This window comes from Vanessa cardui, chromosome 4, assembly GCF_905220365.1.
Source record: "Vanessa cardui chromosome 4, ilVanCard2.1, whole genome shotgun sequence".
In the NCBI taxonomy this organism is placed as follows: Eukaryota; Metazoa; Arthropoda; class Insecta; order Lepidoptera; family Nymphalidae; genus Vanessa; species Vanessa cardui.
Window position 1 is genome coordinate 4,594,200 of NC_061126.1, and position 24,831 is coordinate 4,619,030.

At 30.0% G+C, this 24,831-nt stretch overlaps 1 protein-coding gene across 1 annotated transcript in view; it reads right to left on the minus strand.

The window, feature by feature from the left end:
- Positions 1–24,831, minus strand: part of LOC124544472 — a 66,070-nt gene that overhangs the window by 12,484 nt on the left and 28,755 nt on the right. Inside the window, exons 4-5 of the mRNA XM_047123043.1 lie at positions 9,300–9,385; positions 5,181–5,288 (exon numbers count right to left, since the gene is read on the minus strand). Of these exons, the coding sequence (XP_046978999.1) occupies positions 5,181–5,288; positions 9,300–9,385 (194 nt within the window). The remainder of the gene's footprint in view (positions 1–5,180; positions 5,289–9,299; positions 9,386–24,831) is intronic.

Consider the following 24,831-nt stretch of genomic DNA (forward strand, 5'->3'; position numbering starts at 1 on the left):
TAATAGTTCGGCTATGTTCTTGATTAATATGTTATTATTAATAAAACAGAATTTTCCTATTACTTTACGAAGGTGCCATAACAACGTATATAAAAAAAGCATATTTTCGAAAATTCATTATTAATAGCATAGACACTCGACCAATGATATCACGTTAAATCATGACGAATGTTGCTTAAGTTTATGACTATGTACATATAGCAATCTATATCCGAAGTTTAAAAATACATCTATAAATATTAGCAAATAATATTTAGGTAAAAATAACACAAAATATTAATATAAATATTGGTAGCGATAATTTAGAAAATTCTTAAAATTTTATATCATAAAAGTATCATTTATCATTTAAGTTATTAATTTCGTGATATTTACTATGTTTTTTATTTTTGTTTACGAGAACAAGACATTCGTAGATAATATCGAAATACTGAGCTCCACCGAACAAAAATAAAAAACATGGTAAATATCCCGAAATTAATAATTTTAATAATAAAAATAATTAAATGTTAATTTAAAATCTTGTATCATCTATCAGTACTTATTTCTGCTTACATTTTATCTTTAAGTATTTTCCATTATATATATTGTAAAGTAAAAGAAGAAATTATAACTTCAGAAGTCAAAGCATACCGAGAAGTTTCGAACTTATACGGTTCAGATAAGGACCTGTCACCTTCATGTGAGGATACGGGCTTATAATCATTTAATATGTCGAATTTCAAATATATTTATAACTTACAGATTTAGCTTAGCTTTAGCAAGCTATTTATCCCGATTTCATACTGGCAGAAAATCTACATAGATATACAATGCATGTAAAAGAGCTTATGTTCAAAATATTATTTTTTATAATGTTGCCTAAAAATTTCGCGATTATTACACATTGAAATAAAACTAGTTATAATGGATTTGAATCGCGTATATTATGTTCGTGGTCACGGGTAGACTGACCACGAGCGCTGTAAAGTGCTCGAAACGTCGGGATGTTAAAAATAATTAATATACGCGATTCAAATCCGTTATAACTAGTTTTATTTCAATATATTTTTTGTTTCACTTTTTAAAGCCAATGTAGTAATATATGTACATATATTCTGTTATCTTAAATCTGAATTTCATTGTATTATATTATGTTCGTGGTTACAGGTAGACTGACCACGAACGCTGTAAAGTCGGGATTTTAAAAATAATTAATATACGCGGTTCAAATCCGTTATAACTAGTTTTATTTCAATATATTTTTTGTTTCACTTTTTAAAGCCAATTACTACATTGGATATACATATATGTATATTCTGTTATCTTTAATCTGAATTTCATTGGTTGTAAGATACGCCTATATTTATTATTTTTACAAGCAAAACTGTCGAACTGGGACTGTTTTTTGAAGAGCGTTGTCAGAGCTCTAATTTAATATTGCCAGTGAAATTTCAAAATCACATACAACTTTTTAAATATATTGAAGGGCACTGTGGTTCTTTACATGTACATTTTGTTTTTCAACGAGATTTGAAGTATAATTGAGCCAGTATAATTACCGTTTAAAGGTAGTTCTATCACAAGGATGATGGTGCGTTGGTGATAGGAATAGTTAAATTTCTCACAGCGCCCATGTCTTTGGGTTGTGGTCATTTAGCACGAGAAGGCTCATTTGCCAGTTTCCCTTAATACCCTAAATGAAGAGAACAACATTATGCAGTTGATTATTGCATAAATTCAATTCTAATTTTACATTACCTTTTGTAAGTGTTCTTAACGTAGTTGTTTAGTGTGTGTTTTGTTTATGTCTTTTTGTCATCATAATTTGCCATTCGAAAGAAGAAGACAGAGTACGGTATAACTAACTTTAAATAAGATTTATTGGTAAGGTCGTGACTGTATTATATAATTAGAAAACTATGAGCGTATTAGAATTCAGATATTATTGACGAGAGATTGAATCTAGGGTCAATTATTTCGTAGGTCAGGCTTAGATATATGAAGGATAATTACTAGACTGTTTCATGAATTTAATTACTACCTAAGCTTTTATCTTTCTCACATCTATAACCCTAACTAACCTTTACCTAAAGACGAGTAATAGAAAATAAACAAAAACATTGGCCTCTGTCTCTAAATAAATTTGAGAAAGTTAAGCATTTTATAAAAACGCTCACGTAACCTTTTAAATATTTTATTTCTATGATTAGTAACTGGTTTTGTTATAAAACTGACAGGACTAGATTTTTAATAAGTACATTTAAAGAATCTGTTATAGAGCCAGTTGATTGCATATCTTACATAATATCTGCGTAATTAATTATTTAATATACTTATTTAAATAGTTTTGTGCAATAAACACATTAGTGAAGAGAAATTAAAAAAAACATATTACGAATGGTGTGCATAGGCGGTTTTATCGCTTATAGCGATCTCTCACAGATAACCTTTGGTGATGGGAGCTAAGAAAGAAAACAGATAAGTGCAAATATGAAGGCGGAGATAATAACTTTAACATTCCAATTTTTACTATGTAATAAAATGAGGACCATATTGTAAGGGAAGCCTTGAGCATGGATGTGGATGGATATAAAGGTAAAGGACAACCAAGGAAACGACGGATGGATTGTTTGAAAGACGATATGGTTAGAAAGAATGTAACTTGTCAGATGACGTCTGACAGAGAAGTATGAAAGGAGAAGACATGCTGCGCCGACCCCAAATAAAATTGGGATTAGGGCTGGAGAATGATGAGTTATTATGTAAGCTTAATAAAACCATGGCAAGGAAATGAATTGCATATTCTATGTATACTAACTACAAATAAAGCTTTTAAACAAGTTACAGCCTAGGCCTCATAAAAATAACATTTCATTTGTACAGTGACTTCATACTGAGTCAATTTATATTTAAATTGGAAGCAGAGTGACTCCCTTGCAACGTTTATATGTGAGGTCTGTAATAATTTTGGTTCGATAGAATATGTTATGTCATATGAATCTAAAAAATGTTCAAAAAGAAAAGGGTCGTTTGGAAATCGCAAAATTAGTCTGCCCTTTTAAAATTGCTTTCAGTCTTTGTATTGTAAGGATTATTTTAAGATTGCTTTATTAACTTTTTAATAATCTATTGTATTTTGTTTGTATTTCGTTACAATTAATAAGAGCTGATTCAAATATAGTTTTGTGAACTGGAAATGTTGTGGAATTTAATAAGTCCAAATTATAAACAAAAACAAAGAAATAACAATTTAAAAGAATACATTTTGATTTTAAACATCACAGCGACTTACTCCATTGTTACATATTTCGTTAACCTTTGTGGGCTGTATATTCAATTAATATATTATATTTAAGAGTTGATAGAGATAATGTCTGCTTATTTTACCTGATGTTCGAAATTGGTGGTCGACACAACTAAAAGTCATTAAACCAAGAATTGAATTGAATTGAAATTGGTGGTCACGAGCTGCCTGGAAGCTCCGTACATCGGGCGATGTTGAGTGCACGGTTTTCAATGTCTACCTTCATTACTCTTTTATTATCTTTGTTTCTACTATATTGTTTTGAACACACTAAAATAATACAATCGGACCGCGCGCACGTTTGAGGCACTTTAATTTTATTAAATTTATCAAGTACCGGATTTTATGTTGTTGATAAATTGAATAAATATTTCGACATAGTTACAATGTTGTTTCCTAACTTCGCTTTGGGAAAAAACATACTAACTTTTTTCTATGCGTCGGCTTCGTCTATTGAATGTAACACTGGAAAAGTATATAATACGATGGGAAACTGTTGCAATGTACTCTGTCAAATTTACGCGTCACCCGAAAAGCTCATTGTGTGTACTTTGTAATTATTTGTACATTAATCTGAACGAAAATGTAATTGATTACTTAGTAAAACCTTTTAGTTAAACCATTGAATCTGAGAGTCCCAAAATTATAACAACAACAACAACAGCCTGTAAATTCCCACTGCTGGGCTAAAGGCCTTTGAGGAGAAGGTTTGGAACATATTCCACCACGCTGTTCCAATGCGGGTTGGTGGAATACATATGTGGCAAAATTTCTTTGAAATTTGTCACATGCAGGTTTCTTCACGATGTTTTTCTTCACCGCTGAGCACGAGATGAATTATAAAGACAAATTAAGCACATGAATCAGCGGTGCTTGCCTGGGTTTGAACCCGCAATCATCGGTTAAGATGCATGCGTTCTAACCACTGGGCAAAAAATAAAAATGCTTATTTTTAAATATTGTATAATGAACTTGAGATCCCATTATACTCGTATTGTTTCAAATTCATATTCCGAGTCTACATACTTTAATTAAAATTCCAAAAACAATGAATATCGATGAAGTATATTGGCTGATGTAGCGTTATTTACGATGAAGATTAAACGGATATTAAAATGTTCATCCAACTTTGAATATGTACAATTAATGAAGCAGAATTGCTGGTAGCTTTGTGCGAGATCGTCTGCGTAGATTTCGTCCACTTATGAGTTATTCTACCGGTAAATTGCAGTTTAATTTCTTGCCATGGATACCTAGTTCATTTATTTGTATATATTTAAGAATTAAATGTTATGAATTCTTATGTTAAGAAAGATTCCTCACCGGTACTATTTATTTGTTTATTCTTTTTCCGTTTTTATAATTGCTGTTAATATAAGTTTTTGCAGTTTTATTTGTTTAATTTTTCAATCAGGTGTAATCTCGATTTCCTGTATATATATATATATATATATATATATATATATTATTAAAATACAATTTGTACTTAAAAAATCGAACTGTCGTTAAAATAAAACAGAAATAACCTTATATTTCTGCTTTATTTTATAAAACTCAAATTAACAATTATGATTTAAATTAAAAAAAAAAAAAATAACAAGTAGGAAAAACATCGCATTCAAGTTTCTTTAAAAAAATTGAGTTACACGGTTAGTGTTTCTTTCTGAGTTATTAAACCTTATTCTTTATTAATAAAACTCGTCAATTAAACCATACTTCTAAGCTATATAATGTTTTACTTTCATTAAATACTTTTCATTTCTAAATTTATGTAAGTAAGCCACTAAAAAATATCGATTCACAAAATATACAGGAAGAAAAACCACGCAACAATGTTCTAGGTGCCTGTCTGTATGTATATAAATATAAATATAAATAATATGTGTATATTTACTTTATTGACGTGATCCCGCAGTATGTTAGAGTACACCATTGCCATCGCCTCCAAAGCCATGAAGGTCATGCAGCCAACTACCCATGGAACGAGAAAGGCGACGTTTTCCTGAAACAAAATATGTTTACCTTGAGGTTCCTGTACAAATATTGACTTTTATTTTTATAATACGTCGTGTGTGTTCTCTTTACGGAGAGCCTTTAATCCTTTCGTATTTAAATTAAACCATATTAACAAATTAAAATAGATGTTACATTGTCTTAAAATAAATTAACCACAATGCGATCTTTATCATATACCCATAGAATTAAATCGGTGTGAAAAAAATGTTTATAGCATCATAGTTAGTTATAAAAAGTTACTTATAAAAAAAGAAAATTCCTTCCATAAACAAATAAGATCTTCATTAAATATTTATTGATTTCTTGTACATCTTTGCTACAAATATGTACTACGTATTATGTATAATATTTTAATATTACACGCGTAGCTTCTTGGAACTCGAGTATCCAATGAAAGATCTTTTTATTTTATCAATAACAATATTAAAATAATATTTTTTACAACATACATTTCGTGGTCTAGATTTCTTATTTAGTCAAACAATTATTACATTATTAAAATATCTATAGGACAAAAGAATAATGACAATTCTTTTTATTTTAGTAACATAGAAAAGGTTTAAAGGCTCTGTACCATTTCAAGATTTCGAGTTTCATGTGTAACCTACCCAGGGATAGATTTTTTATTGTGATAAGTTTTTGCAGTCGTCAGTAGTAACGCAGTGAATGCTGGTGGCCTATACTCGTATGTATATTATATATTATCAGAGTTAATTTAACAAACGCGAACTTGATACAACAACAAACAACAACAACAGCCTGTAAATTCCCACTGCTGGGCTAAAGGCCTCCTCTCCCTTTGAGGAGAAGGTTTGGAATATATTCCACCACGCGGTTCCAAAGCGGGTTGGTGGAATACACATGTGGCAAAATTTCTATGAAATTTGTCACATGCAGGTTTCCTTACGATGTTTTCCTTCACTGCCGAGCACGAGATGAATTATAAAGACAAATTAAGCATATGAATCAGAGGTGCTTGCCTGGGTTTGAACCCGCAATCATCGGTTAAGATGCACGCGTTCTAACCACTGGGCCATCTCGCATCCGTTCCTCCGCTCCGCGAACTTGATATATAATTTTAAATTAACTGTGAAGGTTTATATACTCAGTGCTTAATATTAAGGGACAATGCATGAATATATGTATGTAGTTCAAATGTAATCTTTGTTTTATGAGTTTGTTCAACTCGATTTTCACAGCTCCATTAAATAGAAAATGCTTCTTGAAATCACAGCGCGAGCTCGTAAAATCCTGATGCGTTGCTTACGATCCTCTAAACCAAGTTCTTTCTTTTGTTCTTATAAAAATACGTCAAACTGTACATATGTGTAGATGTTAAAGTTAAGTCAAAAGAAGAAGGGCTAGATTACATCTGAATTTCAAATCTTGACGAACGATTTTATAAAACTAACAGGCTGTAAAAGTACTACGACTGGGCGACAGCTGCATTCTTCTTAAAGGCAAGGTTTGAAGATTATTCTATCGCGTTGTTTCAAAGCGTGCTCGTGAATATGAATATAGATTTGACTAATTTTCATCTAATACATTTCCACACAACTTTTTCCTCTACGGTCGAGGGTGAGAGTAATTATTAAACACTGATTCATCATACGAAAACTCAGCGGTTCATACTTGGGTTTGAATAAAAAATGAACATGTGACAAAATTTCATTTGATATACATATTTAGTGTTTCACGCGATTTTTTCCATTGATTACGAGATTACTTTAAAAAAAAAAAACAAATTTTTCTATACGTTCTCATACTTTGTGAGAGCTTTTGCATTTGTATGCACGTCATATCGGCACTCTGCTATGACTATGCTACTCATAGCAAAGTAGCTTAGTTTGTATTTTATTCTACGATGTTGCAGGGATGACAGAACAAAACAGACAGATGAAAATTGTCCTTTACAATTGTACGTGTAGCAATGAATGTTTGAGATGGATCGTTTTAATAAGGCGTTTGGTTTAGAAGTCGTCCAAACGGTTTCGCTCGAAAATAGTAGGAGCCTTATTAATAGTATAACGCCACACAGACTCTGACTAGCGAGCGATTCCCAAGAGTTCAGAGGGATATTAAAGTTAGTCAGATGACGCTTTAAAATATCCTTCTATCGAAGGAATTGACCCCACGTCTACACTTTCCAATCTTCAGCTGTGTATAAAACAGAGTCGTACATTCGATGTTTTTTATTCTAAGTAGCACGAACAACATACGTATCAATTTATTACTTATTTCACGAATGTGTCAGACGAGATTACAAAACAAATAAATAATGTATTCGTATCTGTTGACTGAAAACGAAATCTGTGGATTATGTATTTACCTAGAACGGAATTCTAAATAAGAACATAATCATTGAACAGAAGATTCAGATAAAAATGCTACCATTGGATAATTCGCAATAATAATTTAAACATTCATTTTTTACATACAAAGCAAAATATAAAATTTAATTTATTTAAAGTCATATGTAATTCAGTCTTTTAAAAGCCATCATCACACCGGTACGTAAATATTTATTCCGAATAAATATATTTATTTCCTGTTACTGTTATTTTGTTTTTCCGTAAATATTTGCATAGCGGCTTATTGCTTTATCATAAGATTATTTTAATGATACGGGGAATAGAATATGTACATGTGAAGAAGACTTATTCGCTACAAATATCATATAGTAACTCATATTTAGGAAGTAAATTTCTAACTGGTGTTATCGGTACATTATTATTATTTTCATTTAAACTACTTTTATTTGTATTGTGTAAATTTTACCAGATGTTAGTTGGTACGAGAAGAGTTGAGATGGCCCAGTGGTTAGAACGCGTGTATCTTAACTGATGATTGCGGGTTCAAACCCAGGCGAGCACCACTATATATATTTATATATATGTATATGTGCTTAATTTGTATGTATATATCATCTCGTGCTCGGTGGTGAAGGAAAACATCATGAGGAAACCTGAATGTGTCTAATTTTACCGAAATTCTGCCACATGTGCATTTCACCAACACGTATTGGAACAGCGTGGTGGAATATGTTCAAAACCCATTCCTTAATGGAAGAGGAGGCCTCATCTCAGCAGTGGGAAATGTACAGGCTGTTACTTTACTTTTTTTTTACTTTCTTTGGTATAAAGTCCAGGGTGGGTACCATTTCCTCGTCAATTATTTCATCAATATATAGTATTACTTTCTTGTCAATTTGAATGTTAAGTATGACAGTGTACGTACAGACAAAAGAAATTTAACATCTTAGGCGCATTGACGGTATATAAAATATATATTATTTATTACTGTAAGTTAGTTATTTGGTATGAATCAAACTTGAACTCTTAGGGACTGGACCGTTTGTTAGAGAACTCGTTTTAATTTTTCATATAAATGCTTTATTTCTGTTAAGGATTATGTGTTGAGTGTTAAATATGTGTGGGAAAATATAACCCATCAATATAAAAAAAAATGTTTTCCAATAATGTAATTAAAAATTAATAATCTAAAACATTCTTAAGCTTCACTAATCTAACCATCTTTGAAGCTATTAAGATAAGCTCTTTATTACTGCTGTAACAGCATGATGGAGTAATAAAGAAAATCGTGACTATCGTAAACCATCACTTGACACTCGATCTTATTTCCGAACACTTTATAGCACTTACGAAAAATAAAACCAAGTTTCATCATGAAGGAAAATACACGAATAACTTTAGAAGCGAACGGCTGTAGTCTCCGGCGTAATATTTTTCAAGAAAATGCATAAAACAGCATCTATAACGGAATATGGAAAATGAAGGAGAGAATACCCCTACTGAGAATATCAAATAGTGACCTTGTTTAGACACCGGTTATATCGATAAAGAATAATGTTTTACAATAATTAAATATTAAAACTAAAATTGCACTCAATATTTTAAACTAAAAAGCTTTTCAGCTGAATAATATGCAAATTTGATTTAACAGATAACAGCTGAATGAACTATAAAATTATACTCACTTTATAAATTCCGTAAAATAGGAATATGCTGAGCACAATCATAAACATTTGTGTGCCAATGATTGCAAAATACGCTATCTGAACACCTGGAACAAACGAAATAATTTATTAGCATACACACACACTAATATACAAATATATTTAGTATTATTGAGAATTTATGAATATAAATCTTTTGCTTATATGTGATAATATAATTTTGATGCTATAATAGATTTGAATGATGTATATAATAGATTTTTCTTTGAGTCAATGTAAGGCAGGATACATAAATCGTGTATAAAAAAAATGAAACGTTAAACTTTCACACTTTCAAAAAAAAAATAACCGTTTTATCGAAAGTGTGTGTGTGTTTTTTTTAATTTTGGATTAAGTATACGTATATTTTAGTATTGCGATATTATGCCGTAGTTTAATAGTGATATCATTAAAGTGAATTATTATAACAATTAAGATAGGTGTATCTATTTACCAGTTAAAATTTCTAGAAAAAAGTGCTGTTTTTGGTAAACAGGAAATTATAATATTATATTAGTAATTAAATTTTGGTGTTTCATCTCTTTTGTATTTTATTTATTCTAAATCATACCGCTATGTCTATTTGTCTTTCTGATCGTGATAAAGTAAAAAATTACTGAACCAATTTTCACACGGCTTAAATCAATGGACTAATGAAATGATTTACTGACGTGTGTTGCGTTAATCAATAGAGTTATATCGTTTTTATAACATAAATGTTTTATTTAGACCTTTATCTGGACGGGAAGTTAATATATATAAAATTAAATCTATTTAACATTAAAAAAATTGGGTCATTTCGAGACTTACACCCACCTAAAAAGCTTAAGTTATTCTATTCGGTCCAGCCTACCTACTTTCATTTATTATTATAGGAAGGCTGGTTCTCATAGGAGCCATTATTAGAAATATTAACCATCCCTTCTAACGCTTACGCGCCACTAACATTGGGAATGATAAAATTTTAACAAAAAGAAAAACCGACTTCAAACAAAACAGTATTTTAAAACAAATTAAAATGCACTAAAAACAAATAAAAATAATTGCATATTTAACACATTTTGAGAGTCCTCCTAGGTAAAATTAAATGAAAAATATTAGACTACTTAAAAGTCGATTTACGATTATATAACGTAGTTATAGTTATTGTTATATTTGGAGCCGGTGTCAGCCACAGGCACACGCTTCAACAATCAAAAGAAAGAAGCGATACAAGCCTCTTGATTGACCCAGTATAATATCGTATAAAAGGTAATTTGTAAGAAACATTTCTTAAAGTATTCTCGTATGGTTTTTTGATAGGTATAGTATAGGGTTGGCTGACACCGACTCCAAATATAGCAATAATTATAACTACATTATATAATCGTAAATCGACTTTTAAGTAGTCTAATATTTTTCATTTAATTTTACCTAGGAGGACTCTCAAAATGTGTTAAATATGCAATTATTTTTATTTGTTTTTAGTGCATTTTAATTTGTTTTAAAATACTGTTTTGTTTGAAGTCGGTTTTTCTTTTTGTTAAAATTTTATTTATTTTTTGATTTTAAGTGAAGCTGATGTAGACTAACATTATTTTATTAATATGGATAGATTAAGCGTGCCGTTTATATGAATCAGAAACTACTTCAGAGACAATTTTAAAAGAAACTTTCGAATAAAGCAAAAATAGACTTTCGAAAATGCGGCTTTAATACGTCATGCGGCATAAACTACAAGGTACCACCCTCGAATGAGCTGTAATCGACCTCAGTAAAAAAACTTTCCAAAAGAGCTATTTGTATGCTATGTCGTACATCATATGACATCACATCATTTACACAAAATTTGATTAAAGATTTAGGAGTTCCGTCAATACATAGTATAAAACAAAGTCGCTTTCTCTGTCCCTATATCTTTAAAACTACGCAACGGATTTTGATGTAGTTTTTTTTAATAGATAGTGTGATTCAAGGGGAAAGTTTCTGTATATAATAAATGAACAATATAGTAAAGAAACACTGACAATTTTAGAAGTTTGCAATGTGATGTCGTAAATAAACAAATTCTTTAGTATATTTAGTATCAGTATTGCACCCGTGAGAAGTCGGGGCGGGTCGCTAGTTGATTATAATATTCGATTATGACAATTACATGAACATAACCACGTTCCAGAAGGTGATTCAAATATCCAAGTAACCCATAAATAAAAGATTCGACCGAGTATTGCTAACGTGCTCCTCAGAATTGTTTCGTTCCCTCCCGTTCCCTTAATTTGTCATGGATCATGTGCTCAGAACCTTACCAAACTTTCACCAAACTACCCTTAAAGTATATTCTTTATAATAAAAAAAGAATAATCAAAATTGGTTAACGTGATTTTGAGATATTCACCTATTTGTCGCGCATATACATAATGCAAATTTAAGACTTATGTCGTTTTCGTACGGATACCATCATCGGAAAAAAATAAAAAAAAAATGGGACCCCACGGGAAGCACTACCTTTCAAACAAAAAAAAAATTATCAAAATCGATCCACCCAGTAAAAAGTTATGAGGTAACAAACATAAAAAAAAAAAAAAAAAAAAAAAAAAAAAAAATACAGACGAATTGATAACCTCCTCCTTTTGGAAGTCGGTTGAAAATGTGATGTCATTTGTGCCTATAATAAAATTGGTTCACAACACTCCTTCAATCTGGAATACAACGTACATACTTAGTGTTGCCGTTTAATGGTATTATATTTGATATACATTTTATTATCATATATATAAGATGAGTATATAGATACATATTATTTTTTCTCCTTCTATAAACTAAACTTAAGCAATGTTATTAAAAATGTTAGTAATATAGTTTTAGAATATAATTAAGTAAACAAATGTTAAAGAGTGATGAATAGACTACGTGCATTTGAACCAAAGCTAATTGTGTTTATAAATCCTTCGTGCTCGTCGACGAAGGAAAACGTCGTTTGAACGACATATTGTGACGGATTTGTTGTTTTGGGACACAGCTAAAAAAATAAAAAGTTTTGAGATTACTAATAAAAACGTAAAAATGTTGTTTGTTTATTTTGATTATTTGGTTCTATGAAATGAATTTGAAGAATTACAATATGTTTATCTACTGTGTTTTTTAAATAAACAATAAGTGTTATTACATAACAACAAAGAAAATAAAAAATATAAAGAATTCATCACTCAACATACGTTGAACAAAAAAAGTTTTATGTAAATAATAAAAAAAAAACAGAAATATTATTTGTCAATTCCTGGTTCAATAAAGAAAAATTGTTCCATTTTTAAATATGGTTTTCGAATGTTATCGGATATTGCATGTATGGAACTGTCAGTTTTTACGTTACGAGTTAATACACAAAACGTTTGCTTAAATCGTATATCGCAAACATATTCGCCGTAGCAATTTAGCTCGCTTAAATTCCTTATAATAATACCGTGAAAATGTATCTTTCATTTCGTATGAGTTCAAGCAAATAGCAACCCTATTTTATTGTTCAGTTATAAATTGTATAATCTTCATCATCATTAAAAAAAATTATATACAAGATTAGCTTGAATTCTCAAATATTCTAATAATCTTTTAGACTGTTACGTAACAGAGTAAATAAGACTTTTATTCGGATTGTAATCACGTACATCACGTAATCGATTCTGAAGTGTACAAACAAATCGAGTAAAATCGATCACATCGATTACCCGAAGGTATTTGCTTCGCTCGGCTTGAGAAAATATATGACGGAATTAAGTTGGAAGTCCCGTAGTAAATTGCATTAGAGTCGAAAATTCGATGCTCTGAATTAAATTACATGGATCATTGAAGAAACTAATTAAATTTCTTTACTTTTTTCTTTTCCATTTACAGGTTAATTAACCTACTATTAAAATCACTTTTTTTAAATAATCACATGGTAGTTCTCATGATGATGACTCTATCACTGATTCTAGAAACGGTAACCTTTAAATATATACATAAATAACCGGCCAAGTGCGAGTTGGACTCAGACATTCAGGGGTTTGTACAAATATCTATATCGAAAAAAGGAAAAAATATTGTATTGTATCGGAGCCCAATTAAATATTTAGTTTGTTCTGTTTTTGAATTTTTGTTGTTATAACTGTAGTCTTTGAATCATTATTCATGGGATAGAGCCTGGTCACAGACGAACAGACAGACAGACGGACAGCGATATATATTTGTTAAATAGTACAAAGTTTTAAAGACACAAAAAAAGTGAATCATTTACACTTGTTAAAACAATAATCTGACTATCTTAAAAAAATCAGGTTAAAGCTTAAAAAAACCACTCATTTTGTGTAACATATATTTTATTGTGATTGTGAAAGTTGACTTTGAATTTTCTTTTGAGAAAAAGGGTATCTGTTGAGCTTCCTGTCAGCTATTCTCGGTAGAATATACACATACTTTCAATTTGTCTTGTAAAATAAGGATTCGAGTGCTTGTATGGGCTTGCTTGAATAAAGTATATTTTGATTTACGATACATGTATGTATCTATAGTCAGTTCAATTTTGATTTTCATGTTTTTTATAAATTTTTTAACACTCTTTTCATGCCATGTGTTACATAAACAGTTAAGAAATTTTCAAGAATATAATCTGAACTAAATGTTAAATTGATAAAATATTTAATCGAAATGGATGAAATAATTTTAATCTTCTAGTCTTTTTAATATAAGTAATCTTTGAATGTTTATCCCTGGATATAATTCGATCAAAATAATCCCGGATTAGAAAAATATCAACAACCGAGTATTAAATTTTTTGGCTTTCTGTTAAGTGTATACATGTTTTGGTTGTATGCACTGAAAGTTTTGATTTATTTTTAGTCCCTTCCATTTTTAGTCGACTTCGATTGTGAATAAATACCTGTTGACTTCCAAGCGGGATATATCCTGACAAAGTCAAGTACAAATTCAACAGGTATTAATAATAGTAATTTAAATAATTGTATTAACTAACATGACTTCGCATTTTTTAGATGTTGAAAAAGAGTAACTATTGAGTTTCTTGCCGGTTCTTCTCGGTAGAATCTAATTTCCGAACCGGTGGTAGCTTCACTTAATTGTAAAATGACGATTCAAAAGTGCTTGTAAAAGCCTACTTGAATAAAGTTTATTTTGATTTTGAATACTTTCTTTCTATAATTATTAAAAAGGTTCCAGCTTATTAAAGTTAAAAATACATGTGAACCGTTCTTTGTTTGTCATTTTCTGGCGTGTATCTACGCTTGATAGTAAAATATTCCGCCAGTGTCACGTGTAAAAGATACATATATACCTACATACCCGTCTCATTCCAGTGGCTAGTTTGTAGACCAGTTTAAATATAAAAAGTTTTTGTTTACCCTAAGTAGGTTTTACTATTATTGTATAAATGTTTATACATAGATAAGTTGTGGAATATTTTAATTAAAATCCCATTTATTCTTTTAAATATTACTTACTAGTTAAGGGACTGCTCGAGATAATAGTATATATTCATTTTTTGAGTTTGAATAAAATCAATGAAAAAATAATAATAAATGAGGTTATAATAAAAATAATATAGATTTTAACCGTTATCATATTTTCTTCTATCAAATCATACAAAAAGATCGAAATGTAACAGACCTATTAATGTACATATTACAAAACTATTAACTGTATATCTTCTTGCTGAATATATGTAGATTGGAAACATTGTTATCGTCGATCGACCCGTTCGTTCGTGTAACTTTCCTTGTACCCCTATTCTAGAATAGACGGATGGCTCAGTAAATTTACGCCGCAGCTCTTGGAATTTATAAGTTTTACCGCAAAGGTGCAATTAAAGAAGAAAATAACGTTAAAATTAAAATTAAACCATTCCTAATTAATAAAACTTTAATAAATTTTATCGTATGAACTGTAACTCCGATACTATATTTTATAGTCTGGTCTCATAATTCCAAAGATAACGTCTCATAATCTACTGCCTTAATTATCTTTGGGAGTTGATGTCCATAAACTCAGTTCTCAGAATGACACTCGGAATAGAAATTGTGGATTAAATGCATACCGTAGATCTCATAGTTCTTAAGAGCTAATTTAAAGTGTGCTATTTTTCAATCATATTAAGTGTTATGAGGGTTTGTAAACGGAATCAAGGATGGCGAATAGGAAACTAATCTGTGTCGAAAAAACGAAAGGCCTATACGCCACATAATGTAACATCCATTTTTTTAATATACAACGTCTTCAGTTCAATCGTAAATAAAAATACATATATTTATAATGAGTATATAGTTCTAATACACATTGTATATATGTGTTCTGTCATAGTGTACGCTTAGTACCTGTAAATAGTTGAACAATTGCCAAGATAATTTTGAAATGCAATTATTAAGGGCGAATTAGACTATTTAGACAAGGGACAGCGGCAAAAATATTTTAAGTTGTATTTTAAAAGATCAAGATCTTTTGCAATTAGTAATTTTTGTGATGATATCGACTTAGAAATTATTGTGGTTGTTCACATTGATTTGTTTAATTTTTAATGATTGGTATAAAATAACTGTTTTTAGAATAATAATATACAGTAAAGACTTATTGAGATAGTTAATGAGTATTGGCGCTAACATGCCGCGTGATGTGATCATGATGAGGGATCGTAGGTACTCAACTTTATAAAACATATACCTAAATTTCACTCGTATGAGTGCTCTCGACGACTTGTTGTTAGTAAGTAGTTATTAGCCACAACAGACAACCAGAATAACATGTAAGAAAATAGTGTTAACAGCAATAGGAAATAAATAATTAAATATTCGACAACATCACATACATTACTCTGATCCCAATGTAAGTAGTTAAAGCACTAGTGTTATGGAAAATCAGAAGTAACGACGGTACCACAAACATGACCAAGACATTATAGAAATTTAAAGAACTTTTTTCTACATCGACTTCGCCGGGAATCGAACCTGAGACCTCGGAGTGGCGTACCAATCAGAACTGGTGCACACACTACTCGATAATGGAGCAACAGGAAAGATAGAAAACAGTCAGTAAGAAAAAAATATATAATGTAGTAGTTGCCATTGTCTGCCGTTTCAATGTTAAAATAAATAAAACATTATTTGTTATTTCTAGTTCATTGCAAAGAATGAAAAATCTCCCAATATAATAAGATTCTAACTGCATGAAAATTCAATACTTTTTTTTCATCTGTTCATCACGTAAAATAAAGATACTCTCTCGAGATAATACCAATATTACTGGTTTCGTTTTATTTTATTTTATATATTTTTAATAAACGATACATATAAGTGCAGACTATTTGATAGGTCAAAAAATATTTTAGTACATCAATAATTTGTATATCAATGATGCATTATTAGTCTGTAAATTTCCCACTGCTGGGCTAAGTCCTTCTCCCCCACTGAGGAATAAGTTGTATGTTATATTTTTTAAAACTAACTTAAGATGTGATAACATACTTCAGCATAGGAATGAAAGAGCATTTTTAATATTATTTTTATTAATTAATATTCATTTAAGTCATGACATTTTTTCATATCGCAGATTTATTCGTTCAATGAAATATGTTCATTTATCATATTTGATAACGGCCTTCTTGTAATATTAAAATTATGATGGATCACTTTTCTACCCTTAAAAGCCGAATAGTTTATTATAATCGAAGAATGAGCAGACATAAACAATTGTTAGATTTAATTATTTTTACTAATATTGTAAATGTGAAAGTAGCTCTGTTTATCTGTATGTTGCTCGTTCATTACCAAACCACTGAACCGAATTTTGAACTACAAGGACATAGGCTACTTTTTTGCCTGTCGCATGACAACCAAACCCCTAAAACACAAGCGAAGCCGCGAGCGATAACTAGTATTAAATATTCGTTAATAGTTGTAGTCATAACAATTCTTGATTAATATATCTTTATTTATAGTATAACACTATTCCATATTTACAACTTGTGTGTACTTTGATTAGAGTCGAGATGGCCCAGTGGTTAGAACGCGTGCATCTTAACCGATTGCGGATTCAAACCCAGGCAAGCACCGCTGTTTCATGTGCTTAATTTTTCTTTATAATTCATCTCGTGCTCAGCGGTGAAGGAAAACATCGCGAAGAAACCTGCATGTGACAAATTTCATAGAAATTCTGCCGTGTATTCCACCAACCCGCATTGGAATAGCGTGGTGGAATATGTTCCAAAACTTCTCCTCAACGGGAGAGGAGGCCTTTAGCCCAGAAGTGGGAATTTACAGGCTGTTGTTGTTGTATAGTCATATAAAATTTTTTGATTAACATATTGTAATTTCAGTAATTCCTGTTATAGTAATGAATCCGTTTTACAATGATGATCTTTTTTATATATTTTTTTACAATGCTTGACAATCATCCAATTTTTCATTATATTACCCAAGTCAGTTTGAAATGACAGTAACAATGAAAATAACTTAGGTCAAGTTTATTCGAATGAATTTAATTAACCTTTCATAAATTTATAAGAAATTAAAATGAATGCGGCCTCGGGATACCAGCTGCTGGTACAAATAACTTTTTTTAAATATTGAGCTGAATTAACATGTACAATAACTATCAAATTTAAAAGAAAAATCTTAGCAATCTTGCATAAGGCAAAACTTCTGCAAATTATTTGTTTATAAAACAAGTATTTAATTTCTAGTTCATTCGAATTCAAATTTAATTTTTTTCTTATGACAGCTAAATCATTATCAAAGTAAGAAGCAGTGCTATATGCCAGTATGAAATGTTAATTCATATAAAATAATATTCATTAAAGTTGTACAAATTATTTATCAATTAATAATAATTGTGTGAATAATAAAGTAAATGTAATAGTTCCTGTTATATTTATAATACGTAGGAATAATAATGTGATATAATGAATGATAAAATGCAATGATATAACACCATAGTGAAAGGCTAGGGCTACTCGCTAACAATGTCTTTATTGATAGTATAACACTATTCCATTTTTACAACTTGCTTGTACTTTGATTTATTTCCCAATTTTCGTTAACAACCTCGCTGACATTCATAACGCCATTATTTCGGGAATCCTTGACGAATGCCATAGATTATTCATGATTTCGACCAATGATGTCATGTCAATTCAATGTCAATGTGTCTGTTGTGTGTATGTATGCATGTTACACGTCCTGATATTGGAATATCATATCGTATATTTAATAAGCATTATAGTCTTTAATATTTTTTTATAATTACAAAAACGTTCTTGTAAATAGCACTCTTGCCATAGGAAGACAGAAGAGTGCTACGGGCGACTACGAGTATGTTTTATAATCACAAAAACCTTTTTCGAATTAAGCGCCTACGGAAGTTTCGTTCCCGAAGATAAATATTTCTATAAATTACTTTTTGGATTAGTTGATTAGCTTAGGAAATGCACCACATATGTTTTCTGGTTTGTATTAAAAAAGAAACATATAACACAAATTATAAAACAAAAAGCATATTACTCATAACCTTTTTTTTAATTTTGTCTTATGATAAGAAGCAAACTTGGAATAGCTAATTCTAAGCTCGATTCAACGTATTCTATTTATGTTTCAAAAGCTAAATTTTCCATTAGAGAAAAAAACAGAGAAGACCAGAAGAAACATAAAATTTGTTTGATTAACTGGATTGCATTTTGCATGTGATGTTCCTATATCAAAGGCTAAAATTCTCCTACTAACGTATTTTTTTATTTTAATAGTATTCTAATAAACGCGAAAGAAAATATAAGTTCCACAACAAAGAATTTGCTGTAGCTTTTAATTATGCAAAATTATTTGTGATGTTATTAAACTCGTGATTTCTTGGACGAGCGGACTAATTAGTAATTATTTGAATTCGAATGAACTAGAAATTAAATACTTGTTTTGTAAACAAATAATTTGCAGAAGTATTTCCTTATGCAAGATTGCTAAGATTTTTCTTTTAAATTTGATAGTTATTTTTTTTTTTTTTTTATTTATTTATTAAACCAAAAGAACAATACATTAATAATACACAAAACGGTACAACAAAAACCACAGTCGGTTTTCCTGCGCACCGCGGATTCAAACGACGATATCAACATATTAAAATGATAACGAATTAACAATGAGTATGAGTAAAAATAATAAGTGTAACAGAAATACAAAATTGAGGGTAGAACCAAAATAATAGCTTTGTAGTAATAGTCGACGCTCGCGCACTGAACTAGTTCCAGGAATTTACAATTTGAATAGCTACACTATACAGCATGTTCCAAATAGAATTTTTTTAATTTGTTTTTATAATTTTTTATGTTTAATTGTTTTTTTATATCAATAGGGATTTTATTGATTAGAGTAGGAATAACATATTCCAACACTCGCTTGCCGTAGTTATTATTGTATTTAGGAATATTTAATTTTTGATTACTGACATTTCTTAATTGCATGTTATAATTATTAGTATTTATTGTTTGATTTACATTAAAATTAAAATATTGATCTGTTAGTAGCATGAACTCAATTTTAATATTAACTGGCATTACCTTGCAATAAATAAATAAGTTGTGATAATTAGTTTTATATAATTCTTTAATTTTTTTTGGTACAATTGTTTTTAACAATCTTAGCTGCAGTTGATAAATTTGATTAATATGTGTTCTCTCTGTTAAACCATAGCTGCTGAGTCCGTATGAAATTATAGATTCGCCGAGAGTTTTATACATCATCAATAAAATTGAATATGGAATTTTATTACGTAATAAACTAAGTTTTGCTAAAAGGGCTCGTAACTTATCACAGACACTATTTATATGATCTTTCCATTTAAGACGGTTATCAATAATTAAACCAAGATATCGCTGGTTTTGGACCATATCTAATGAGGGACATTTACAATAATTATAACTATTGCTGTGTAAACATGTATGACTATGGGCAATGATCTTTAAACTACCATTATATCTGTTGTGACTAGAACTTATGTACATAGAATTTGTCTTTGTGACATTTATTACAAGACCTACATCATGTGACCACTTCGAAAGTACGTCAAAATCAGATTGAATTTGTTTTAATGCTTCGTCTATGTTATTGTGCGCTGACAGGAGACATGTATCGTCTGCAAACTGATACATTTCACAACTTTTAATAGCATTTTCTAAATCATTGACGTACGTTATGTAGTGTAATGGTCCTAGTACCGATCCTTGTGCCGTTCCGTGTGAGACGTATACTTCATCACTAAGCGATTCACCGATTTTAACACTGTATGCTCTGTCTTTTAAATAGTTTTGACACCATTTTAACAAAGGTCCTCTAATTCCATTATTTTCGAGCTTTTGCATTAAAACAGTATGTCTGAGCGTGTCAAAAGCCTTACTATAATCTATAAATACAACTATTACATGTTTTTTATCATTTAAATGCTTATTGACAGAGTCGGTAAATTTAGATAATAACTGCGTGGTACTCTTTTTCGGTTGAAAACCAAATTGCTTATGAGATAAAATATTATAGTCTTTATAAAAACATTGTATTTGTTGACAAATATATTTTTCTACTATTTTATCTATTGTTGGTAGTACTGTAATAGGTCGATAGTTTTCGTAGTCATCACTTTTACCTTTTTTAAATAAAGGCCTGACTAATCCAAATTTTAGATCTTTCGGATACTTACCTGTAGTTATACAGGCATTGATCAATTTTGCTATTATTGGAGCAATTTTATCATTTAATTTTTTGAGATCTATGACACGTATATTGTCTATGCCTGGAGATTTGTTATTGTTAAGTGACTTAATAATATTAGAAACATTATACACACTAGCCTTTTTAAATCTACATGACATATTAACACGTCTTTCATAATCATTTATTTTTAGTAATGGCATTGTACATGTGGGTATAATATTTTTAACACTGTTTTTAAAAGACATTGCAAAGTTATTTGCAATATCCTTTATTGGGATGCTATTTTTGTTAAAAGCTTTTATAATAATTTTATCCACGGAGTTTTTAACTTTGCCAGTTAATCTATTTACTATTTGCCATAATTTTCTATAGTCATTTTTATATTTATATATTTCGCTTTTATAATAGTTATTTTTAGTAATATTTATTATTTTATTTGCAAAATTTCTTGCTTTATTATATTTAAGTTTTAATATTTCATTTCCTATATCTTTCTTCCATTTTTTAAACAATTCATCTCTATATTTACATGCTCTGATTATACTTTTGTTCATCCAATGATTGGATGAACGATTTGGATTGTTTTTTATTTTTATTTTAGTTTTTGAGTTGTTATAGCAATTATTTATTTTATTTTTAATATACATGTAGATATCATCAGGGCATGTCATACGATCGATTGGTGTCCAATCGATGCCGTTTAAAAGCTGTTGCAAATGTTCATAATTTAAAATAGTTTTATATTTATCATCATTCTGTATAGCGGTTGAGCCAACACATGCTAAGGCGACCATTCGATGGTCGGCCAGTACAGTGTCGAGCGTCGAGGTGTATATGTCTAGTGAATGAGATCTCGCGTATATGTGGTCTATGCATGATTTTACTATTTTATTATTACGTAATTCAATACGTGTATAATCTGAAATCCCACACACCAGACCTAAACCGTACATCATATTGTTATATTTATGTTTGACAGGATTATTTATTTTTAAGTCAATGTTTATATCTCCCAACAAAAACAAGTCATTAGATAATTTAGTGTTTTGAATAAGTTGTTCGAGTTCCTCAATAAACAGATGTTTACTTAAGTTCGGAGGGCGGTAAAGTGCGCACAGATTAGCGACGTATCTGTTCGGTGTAACTAAAGTGCCCAGAATACATTCAAAGTGTTTTGTTTGTGATTTAGATATGCTAAATTTATGTTTTTTGTTGATATATATAATTATGCCACCACCTCTGCGCGCCTTACGCAACTCTGTGTACATTTCGAATCCATCCAAACCATACATACAACTTAATGAGTCGGAGATATTTGCCTCAGTTACCACAACAACATCGATTGATTTCTGAGATAAGTTAATACATTGTTCTAAGGCAGAAAAGTTTTTTATCATAGATCTTATGTTTATATGGACGCAAAATAGTTGGATATTATTACTATGTGGTATATTAAAAACAAAATCTTGTATGTTTATACAATTAGATAATTCCAGTAAATCATCATTTATTACTTCCATTTTAGTTAATTGTGAGATTATTATAAATTGTAAACTATAAAAGACTATAAACTATAAACTGTAAACACTTAAAGAAAAAGGATAAAATAAATTAAAAAAAAAAAAAAAAAAACTGGGAAATACCTTTTCTTATTACAAGTAACTTTTAATTATGAACTAAGCGACTTATGTCCTTTATTGATCTTAGTATGATAGGTACACTATCACTGTCCTTACGTACACGAATAACACCCTTTTTACACCATATAAACTTGTACTTATCCTTAAGTTGTTGTTTTGCATTCCATAATAAATTTTTATTATACGGTGTTAGGGATTCTCGTATATATACTATTTGTTGACCGGACTTTGTACCTGTATTTACAACAACATCCTTTACAGATATCTTACACTTTTTTGATGTAGTAATCCATTTGTTTTGAATACTTTCATTCTTCATTTTTAATAGTATCGGTCCCGGCATTTCATTTCGATTCGAGCCCACTTTTGTCTGAATACTTACTACATCATCTTTTGGTAATTGCAATTTATTTGCAATTTCTTCAACAATCAACCTTGCGTCTTCTTTATCATTGTAAGGTATATTAGATATCTCAATTTGATCACCCAATTTTTGTTGCTCGATCTCCTGTAACCGTTGTTCTAATGCACCAATTCTAGTTTCTAGGTTAGAATTTTTATTGCTCAGTTCTGTGTTTTTTCGTTTTAGTTCCTGAATTGACTGCTTGCAAAACTCGAGACCTTCCACCAATTCATCCAGCTTGTCACTTTGATACTGTAGCGATTTCATAAAGTCCTTCATTTCTCGTTGTATGGCTTTTTCGATTTCTTTGGACATATCGCTTACCATTTGTTTTATATTTATTCGCATATCCTGGGATGTATTATCCTCATCCTCGTCATCCTCCTCCGGTACGATAAATGAATTACGTTTTAAACAGTTGCTATTGCATTCTTGACACGTCCATTGTAGATTTTCGGTTGCACGCAAAGCAGCAAGTTGTTTATTTGTTAGACCGGAACACGAAGTATTTCCATGTACTGTTTTTTCACATTTATTACATTCCAATCCAGGATATCGTTTGGTAATATTTTTTCCACACTTATCACATTTACTCATTTTTAATCTATTACACACCGCGCAAATACGTGTTGACTTAACGAACTACCGCCGACGAATGAACACATGAAGTGGTCACATGATGTAGGTCTTGTAATAAATGTCACAAAGACAAATTCTATGTACATAAGTTCTAGTCACAACAGATATAATGGTAGTTTAAAGATCATTGCCCATAGTCATACATGTTTACACAGCAATAGTTATAATTATTGTAAATGTCCCTCATTAGATATGGTCCAAAACCAGCGATATCTTGGTTTAATTATTGATAACCGTCTTAAATGGAAAGATCATATAAATAGTGTCTGTGATAAGTTACGAGCCCTTTTAGCAAAACTTAGTTTATTACGTAATAAAATTCCATATTCAATTTTATTGATGATGTATAAAACTCTCGGCGAATCTATAATTTCATACGGACTCAGCAGCTATGGTTTAACAGAGAGAACACATATTAATCAAATTTATCAACTGCAGCTAAGATTGTTAAAAACAATTGTACCAAAAAAAATTAAAGAATTATATAAAACTAATTATCACAACTTATTTATTTATTGCAAGGTAATGCCAGTTAATATTAAAATTGAGTTCATGCTACTAACAGATCAATATTTTAATTTTAATGTAAATCAAACAATAAATACTAATAATTATAACATGCAATTAAGAAATGTCAGTAATCAAAAATTAAATATTCCTAAATACAATAATAACTACGGCAAGCGAGTGTTGGAATATGTTATTCCTACTCTAATCAATAAAATCCCTATTGATATAAAAAAACAATTAAACATAAAAAATTATAAAAACAAATTAAAAAAATTCTATTTGGAACATGCTGTATAGTGTAGCTATTCAAATTGTAAATTCCTGGAACTAGTTCAGTGCGCGAGCGTCGACTATTACTACAAAGCTATTATTTTGGTTCTACCCTCAATTTTGTATTTCTGTTACACTTATTATTTTTACTCATACTCATTGTTAATTCGTTATCATTTTAATATGTTGATATCGTCGTTTGAATCCGCGGTGCGCAGGAAAACCGACTGTGGTTTTTGTTGTACCGTTTTGTGTATTATTAATGTATTGTTCTTTTGGTTTAATAAATAAATAAAAAAAAAATAACTATCAAATTTAAAAGAAAAATCTTAGCAATCTTGCAT